An 8,779-nucleotide genomic window follows, 5' to 3' on the forward strand; every position below is an offset into this window, starting at 1 on the left:
ATATTTTTGGGACTTTGTGAACTGTTAAGCATTTGATTTTTATTTTAATAATCTGAGACTAAGGTACTATTAGTGGGAGTGCTACCATTTCCAAAAGTCATTTTGGAGGATTTTATTTGTTTTTCATCATAAAAGTATTAGATATATAAAGTAAGGCCTCCTTGAAACGTACATCACTATTTTTATGAAGAGATAAATATATTAAGTAAATTTTTTGTATTTTATGTATTTTTCTTGCTCAGTTCTGTTTTTGTCACCTTTTGGTTAGTTTTTGTTTTGGTTTAATAAGGTATAATATTTCCCCCTTTTCCCCCCAGGATAACACTAAGGCCTACCAGATCATTGAGCTGAGAGTGCTGAGTAACTGGGGTCATCCGGAATATACCTGCCTCTACCGTTTCCGGGTGCACGGCGAACCTGCACAGCAATGATCAAAGACTGAGCTGGATCAGGACTTCATGGTTAAGACTGGAGTTTCACAGAGGAGGCAGCGTACCATCAGTCCATCTGGTCCAGTCTGGAGACGGGCTAACTGACTGCTTGCTAAACCTTTAGATTTGCTCCTCTGCATTTTGTACTCCTGTATATCTCGTACGAGACTTGTACTCGGTTAAGCTCCTCTTGTATTCGGCCAACAGCGGGCACCCGGCAGAATAACCGGGATTGGTCTGAATTGCACTCAAACACTCAGTAAGTCAAACCTAAATAAAATGGACTAGAATGTATTTTAAACTACATGTTGTAAATGTTGTTAATAGTTTGTCAGCTTTAAGCACGGCTAATAATTTGCTTTTTGCCCCTTACCTGCATAGTGTAATGAGTTTCAAATGCTCAGCGAAACAAGGCTGTTTATTAATCACTATTTATTTTTTGTGTATTTTGAGTTGATCTTAGTAAGACTTTGTATTGTGTATTTTTGTAAATACTTTTCAAATAATTTTGTAATTAAGGGACCACAGGTTGGCTTTTGCAATGAAGCTATATTTTGGTTGTGTGGAATGTTTAAATAAAGAGTAATTTTTTAAAAATGTTGTGTGTGCTGTTAAGCAATTTAAGATGACTTTTGCATTTATTGAAAAGGAAGGGGTCAGAAACTGCCCCTTTCCTTTTTAATATATGAAATGAGATCTTTTTAAACAGAGTAAATTTTGCACATTGAAATGAGCGCAACAGCATTGCGTCTTTTTTAGAGGGAAATGTATATGAAATATGTAAAACACAAATAATGGATACCTCATACTGGTAAGCCAGCAGGTTACCAGCGTTTTATCCGCATAGTATATTTTACATTTGATTTTGGTCAGGCTGCAAAGTAAACAGCATAGTAAATCTTGGGCATATTGGTTGTCTAGCTTGATCAGGTTGATCTTGCTTGAAGACCAGCTAAACCTTTAACCCCCAACCAAAACATGCTCTTTGCTGGTCAAGAGCTGAACTGGTGAACCAGCCTAACCAGATCAGCCAGACTTTCAGTTGGGATTACCCTCACACTCGGAAACACCCGCTCATACAGCGCAATACACTTTAGTTGAGGACTGCTTTTTTAGTATGTAATTAGTTGCAATTATGCCAGATGTTCAGTGGCAGAATTTAATTGCTTTTTATAAAATTCTATATAGTAGGGTATTTTCTTTCATCAGTAAGTTAGCAGGCTTTAGTGGTCATATCACATTTAGGTTTATCATCCTTCAAGGATTATCACTAAAGTATTAAAAGAGGGGAAAATCCAGATAAACACCTGACTTTAAAAACAACTAATATTTAAGTACAGGAGAAAAATGTACACAGAAGCAAATGTATAGGATTTGGAGCATATTATGTAATGGGGACAGTTTTTCTTTTAAAGACTTGATTGTTTTCAGTCATTGAAATTAAAGTTAGGCACAGAGTGCCAAATTGTAATAATTGTAATAATGTAATAATGTAAATTGTAATAATGCAGCTCAAACAACTAATCAATTAATAGTCTCATCTGACAACACTTTCTTCCAGAAGGCTTCTTTGGTTAATATGTGGTTAACTGCAAATTCTAGTTAAGTTTGACCTCAACTTTCTTGAGTCCATGCCAATTCAAAATTGATATGACTGACACCCCAGTTTTGGCACTAGGATTGGACAAAATTTCAATATCTCAATATATTTAGGTGTATTTTATCCTCTTTAGTAACAAATGCTGTAAAAGGTTTAAAGAGATTTTTTTGCAATATATTGAGTATCACAGTATCATAATATTATTAGAGGCAATGTATCATGATATTGTATTTTGAGATGCTGTGCGATTTCCACAAATACTTGCCACAATGTTCGTGTCCATGTAATAAGTGCAGTACACATTTGATCACAACTGTAAGTGTAGGAAGTGACAATCACATGATGTCATAAAGCTGAATGCCCTGCATTATGAAATTTAACAAACACTTTCAAATCACCCATTTAAATTATTTTATTTTATTTTCTGTAGGTGGCTTTTTTAACATTTCCACTGACTAATATAAATAATTTAAAAAGTGATTTAAATCAGTTCAAATCAGTTTCACACTGTGCACATTTGACCACACATTCAAAGAGGAGAAACTTGAAAAAAGTGAGGGGGAAAGCCCTGCCTGTAGATGAGGTGCTACATTACTGGATTAAATCCTTTTGTGTATTGTGTTAAATTTACATGGGTTACAACTTCGAAATGGGTTATAAGCTATGAATTTCTTTGAAACATTATTTGAACTACGTTTCAAAAGATTCAAATTGATTTGAAAACTAATTCAAACTATTTTCAAAAAGTTTTATATCATTAAAAAAAAAGAGTAATAAATCATTTTAAAGGTTTAATCTTTAACAAAAACAGCCTTTTTATTTACATATAAAGAACGAAATGGTATTAGGGCTGCAACTAATAATTATTTTGGTAGTTGACTACTTTGATGATTTTTTGATGGATTAATCGATTCGTTGACTACTATTTCTGCCATGTCCTCCATCTCTAAAAACAGCTAATAGAAATAGCTCAACATGAGATTTAAAAGCAATGGTTAAATGCGGTAGATAGATAAATACACAATTTGTGTAACAATAGACTTCAGGTTGAAACAAAAAACAAGAAACAGAAGCCTTTTAAGGGCTCTCTATGTTAAGAATTTGTATAAAATATACAGTATAGGCCAAAAGTTTGGACACACCTTCTCAGTCAATGCGTTTTCTTTATTTTCATGACTATATTGTAGATTCTCACTGCATTGAAAAATAGAAGGTGTGTCCAAACATTTGGCGAGTACTGTCTATACAATATATACAAAAAAATAAGGGACCATTTAAAAATTATGAGTTATTTTGATAACTCATCATTTTGATAACTCTGGACTATAATCAAGAGGAAGATGGATGATCACAAGCCATCAAACCAAGCTGAACTGCTTGATTTTTGGACCAGCAGTTGCATAAAGTTATCCAAAAGCAGTGTGTAAGACTGGTGGAGGACAACATGCCAAGATACATGAAAACTGTGATTAAAAAACAGGGCTATTTCACCAAATGTTGATTTCGGAACTTGTGAACTTGTTTTCTTTGCATTACTTGAACATCTTTTTTGTTATTTCAGCCGTTTCTAATTGTCTGCAAATAAATGCTCTATATTACAATATTTTTATTTGGAAGTTGGGAGAAATGTTGTCCGTAGTTTATAGAATAAAACAAGAATGTTCATTTTACTCAAACATATACCTATAAATAGCAAAATCAGAAAAACTGATTCAGAAACTGAAGTGGTCTCTTCATTTTTTCCAGAGTTGTATATTTGTTTACACAGGGCCGCTGCTAAGGTTTTGGAGGCCCTAAGCATAACTGGTCAGGGAGGCCACCCCCCCCCCCCCCCAAAAAAAAAAAAAAAAAAAAAAAAAACACACACACACACACAAACACAAAAGGTTTACGCAAAATTTTACTATTTATTAAAATTACACATGTAACTGTGAATATTTACAACGTTATAAGTAAGGCCAATAACAGTGAAGAACAGCACAAGAGTACTATTTATAATGTATAAATAATAAATGAAACGATGCATGTCTATTTTAAGCAGTGGACACGTCCTTTACACAAGCCAGCCTTAAAGGTTATGAAATTATCGTTTATATTCGTGGTGTATTTATATCAGCCTGTCAAAATCTATAGAGCTGTCTGATCCTGCTGTCATACAGACCATTTGGATAGTGCACTGACGGCATTAGTCAATAGGTAGGCTACTCTGTTTATTAATTTTTTATTAAAGTCACTAAAAATCTTCAAACTACACTACTACTATTTGCAAACGTGCCACGTGCCTTGCAATACCCAGATTAGTTTCTAGTTAAGCGTTTAAAGCTACCAAATCAGCAAAGCCAACGTAACTAGCTCAGGCAACACCACTGAACATGAAGTAATCAAAACTATTTAAACCTTTATCATCGAAGTTACTCACCAGAAAGGGATGCATGGGCCTCATCTTTCTGCTTCTTTTTCTTCTTCTCAGCTCCAGACTCAAACCGTCGCTTCATAGTTGAATTACCATTTAGTAGCAACTTCGCGCGGTGAACTTGTCTCCTGCCAAACTCAAGTAGCGTTGCTACTTTAGTTAGGACTAAGGTTGCCAGATAAGTTACGATTTTTCATCCTATTTGTTTATTTTATTTTAAGTTTTTAACTTACACAAATATTGCACTGGACAAGTTTTTGTATAGAATGGCCACATACACTTTAAAAATGGTTAAACATGCGCAAGATTTAGCGCCTCCATGCATTTTTTGATTATTTATTTGACTGGAAAATGTCACATCTGGCAACAACCAACAGAGCAAACCGAGCCGTGCCATTTCAGGCAATAGGGGTGGGGGCATTATATTATGCACAAAAATAATAACGTGCCGCTTTTAAGTAGTAGAGTAGGTGCCCCATGCAATGTTTAAAGACAAAAAATATGAGCGTATCATAAATAATTCACATTGGGTTTTAAATTTAATAATGTCATAATTTCAACACATTTCATTCTCAGTCAATTTGGCTCCCTGCAACTGCAAAATGGTTGAGGCCTAACGCTGGCTGCGTTGTCTGCGTATGCAGAGCGGCGGCCCTGTGTTTACATGTTTAACGTCTATTTAGGTGGATGATGATGTTTTACGCCTAATATGTTTTTTCCTGAGTCATTGTTATTGTGATTATTACTGTCACAGTCACAGTGTGGGTTTAGACTGCCTGTGTTCAGTATGTGCTCTGTTAGCAGGCTGTGTTTAGGGGCAGTGTGGTTCCTCAGGGCGGCGCTGTTGATCCTGTCCGACGGGCTGTGTGTTATCAGGAGGAGGGAGGAGGTTTTCCCCTGGGACTGAGAGGAGGGCGGTAGAGCGAGGAGCCGCTCGCTGCAGCCTGTAGGAAGGCGGAGTTGGACATCCAACCCCGCCCACATCCAACTCCGCCCATGTCCAACTCCGCCTTACGTCTAAAGCAACACCCACCTTACGTCCGTCACGAACGCCTACATTTACTCCCGGTAAACAGGAATTGTAGCCGAGAAAGCAGCTAAAGCATCTATCTGATTTATATCTCCGGTTATGGCGGTAAGTACAAATATTGAGTTATTTTTTAAGTTAACAGAGCTATTTTTATAATGTCCTCTTGTTTTTCTATATTATATTTTATGAATAAACGGTGAGTCGTTGATACGCACATGAAGGTTCTACATCGGCGCGTGTACCATGTGGTTTGTTTGCTTCTAGCTAGTCATATTGCCGTTTTTTTTTTATGGATTCTAATGCAGAATTGCACCCAGTCTTGTCTAATTCAAACTTTAGTTATCTTACCTTCTGTTTTATGGGCTAAAATGCTACCAATTAATGGTATCACAGATAAACTCTCATAGCTAGTAGTGAGCTAGGCATCAGTTTTGTTTTTAAGGCATAGCTAGGGGTTATAGTCAGCTAACCTAAAAAACTGTTTAAACTGTCTATACAAGAAGTTAATTGGCTAACAAGATAGCAAGATAATCTAGCTAACTAAAATTGGTTCAAAGTCTTAGTCATACAAATAAATATTTGAAGATATCAATGCTTAATCCTCCTATTTAATTGGTCAGGAATAGCAATGGTATTCCCGGGTTAATTTGACCTGGTTCATTTTTAATTATCCAAAATATTTCTGAAACCAAAATAATCCTAACCAGAGTTTAGAGTAAATATTTAATAACTAACTCCATTGCTGATTGTTCTATCAACATTTAGTACAATAGTGTACAATAGAGGTAATAGTTCAATTAGGATAATTCACTTGTTTTTCCATTTAAGAAAATCTTACTTTTTTTTTTGTTTTACTACTTTGTTACTTTTAAACGACCAACACAATATTTTTACATATAAATGAAACATAACATTACAATTTCGTTTTAGTTTTTGCAGGGGGTTGTTGCAAATATGAAATTAACCATTTTCATGTTATATGTTAATTATACAAATAAAGGCAAGCTGAAGACGTTTCATACAGAAAAAATACTTTTACTATCTTACTAAATGGATCAATTTGACCCGTAACGTAACAGGAGGGTTAAGTCGATCCACATTTATTACCTTTGTACTGAATGTAGTTACAATTAATGTGCACCGATATAGTAATTGTAAGCTCATGTTGTGTTTTGTTGCTTTCTGTTTTACAGCATCCAACACATGTCCAGGCCACTCCTGACCCTTCACGGTTTGGCCAGTGTGGTGTTTTCAAATGCCCCTGCTTCAGTTTTGACACTGACCAGCGATTTAATAACAGCCTACATCTACAAAACCATATCAAACAAGCAGTCGAGAATAACGGTATGGGGAAGTATTTCTTTAAACAGAGAGAGAGATATTGATTTTATTGGCTATAACAAATAAACATGTAAATGTAATATCTTGAATCAACAAATGCACTTACATCTTACACTCAATTGATGGGCATAATGAGTTGAAGAATATTAATATTTATAGGCTTAATTGCATGTTGTGTGCATTTTGGTCTTACAGTTTCCTTCATCTCTAAACTGCACACCTACAGCACACTTTTATTGTGTCTATTGCAGCCATACAATACTATGCAAAGACCAGTTCAGACATCATGTATCTCTGTGCAGCAGTGCAACCAAGACCATTATAGCAGAAGTGTTTAATCCACAGACTGTTGCTACTTCTGATGCACGTCCAGCTCCCCCTCTGCCAGCTACTCCTGATACACCTTCTCCCAGTTCTGGTCTTGCTTCCTCTGTGCATGGTATTAATTATATTAATTATTATATTTTCTCTCAGGAAAGTTCAGCGTGTTGAACGTGTGACTGATGAAGGAGATAGAATGGGCAACGTCTCCTTTGAACAGGTGTGAGGGTGTGGATGTGTGTTTTTTATTTCGGGTTAATTTAACTGGGCCATTTAAATTGTTTTACTGTTGTGGTTTGTTTTCAAAAGTCTGAATTGGGCTGAAAAGATAAGTTGACATTATTTGAAATTTCAACTTGACCTAGTGTTGACTAGTCATTTCAAGGGCATTTGAAGCCCATAAGCTATTGGAGAGCTATCATTTTAAAGGGATAGAAAAGCAGAGAGCTGTTTTGTTACGTTAAGGCAGAGATTAGTCAACAGAATGACGCTGACTACAGTCTTCAGGCAAAAATGCTAGCCATTCCTACAGTAATCAGAGATTGGGGATATGATTGAAATAATAAGTTCCAACTCAGATTAATAGAATACCAAAATAGTAATTGGTTGCAGCCTTAGAATGTTATCTGTTCATTTTTTTCAATTACTATAATTTTCATGAATCAAAATCTACATGCTTCTATAATGTTTTTCACAGATGCCCCTTATTCTCATAGATACAGTGCTGGATGAGGGTGACAAAGCTTTTTTAAAGCTGTCACTGGTTTGTCGTCTCTTCCGGGACATTGTTTGGACAACAATCATTCCGGGCCCGGGCACATTTCGAGTGGCTTGACAGTAAGCATGATATTTCAGTACAGTTAAGATGTTTGTTTTCCCTTAGAAAAGGAATTACACTCACTGATTTTGAAATCATTTTAAAATTCTTGATTTTTTTTAAACCTACAGGTGTAGTGCCATGAAAACATCACAGTGCTGCATGTAAAGACGAGTTTCGCAGGATGTACGAACTGCAGTGCTGCCAGAACTGTCAAGAAACTTATAAAGACTACATACTGGGTATGTTTGTTCTAAATAAATTTTGATAATTTTTTCCTGAGGTCAGAAATTGGTAAGTCAATATATTTAAGGTATTGGGGCTTGAGAGATTGTTACTTTGTGAAAGTGTGTGTTTTTACTTATATTACAGGCTACGTTGGGCATGGGAGACGAGGGGAGCTTGTGGCATTTTACAGCGAAAACGAGCACCCTGGATTCTGCAGCCAGCTTCATGAATGGCTGGGTGTGTGAGTGGCTGGGTGTGTGAGTGGCTGGGTGTGTGAGTGGCTGGGTGTGTGAGTGGCTGGGTGTGTGAGTGGCTGGGCTGGGTGTGTGAGTGGCTGGGTGTGTGAGTGGCTGGGTGTGTGAGTGGCTGGGTGTGTGAGTGGCTGGGCTGGGTGTGTGAGTGGCTGGGTGTGTGAGTGGCTGGGTGTGTGAGTGGCTGGGTGTGTGAGTGGCTGGGTGTTGCATTTTTAAATAAAGACTTCTGTATTTGTTTGACCAAAGCATGTAACCAAACATTTTAAAGGCTAGTGTGCCAATAAATGCCAATAAAGATATTGTATTAGCTTGGACAAAGTGTTTGTAAATGGAGTTAATTTCCC

General features: G+C 36.5%; 1 protein-coding gene and 2 long non-coding RNA genes across 11 annotated transcripts in view; all 3 read left to right on the top strand.

Annotated features, from left to right (window-relative positions):
- The window catches only part of sun1a (Sad1 and UNC84 domain containing 1a), a 30,651-nt gene extending 29,623 nt beyond the window's left edge, over positions 1 to 1,028 (top strand). For all 9 annotated transcript variants that reach the window (XM_049464675.1, XM_049464671.1, XM_049464670.1 and 6 more), the window contains one exon: positions 318 to 1,028. In XM_049464675.1, coding sequence (XP_049320632.1) covers positions 318 to 431 — 114 coding nt within the window. In that variant the 3' untranslated portion in view covers positions 432 to 1,028. The remainder of the gene's footprint in view (positions 1 to 317) is intronic.
- A 4,339-nt stretch (positions 1,029 to 5,367) lies between these two features.
- LOC125781286 (uncharacterized) lies at positions 5,368 to 7,715 on the top strand. The gene is made up of 3 exons (XR_007424496.1): positions 5,368 to 5,579; positions 6,668 to 6,818; positions 7,290 to 7,715. It is a non-coding gene; the product is annotated as an uncharacterized LOC125781286 (long non-coding RNA).
- Positions 7,716 to 7,856: 141 nt separating this feature from the next.
- LOC111197523 (uncharacterized) lies at positions 7,857 to 8,753 on the top strand. Its single transcript, XR_007424522.1, has 3 exons — positions 7,857 to 7,973; positions 8,085 to 8,195; positions 8,326 to 8,753. It is a non-coding gene; the product is annotated as an uncharacterized LOC111197523 (long non-coding RNA).
- Positions 8,754 to 8,779: the final 26 nt, after the last annotated feature.

Source organism: Astyanax mexicanus, chromosome 15 (genome assembly GCF_023375975.1).
Source record: "Astyanax mexicanus isolate ESR-SI-001 chromosome 15, AstMex3_surface, whole genome shotgun sequence".
NCBI lineage: Eukaryota > Metazoa > Chordata > Actinopteri > Characiformes > Acestrorhamphidae > Astyanax > Astyanax mexicanus.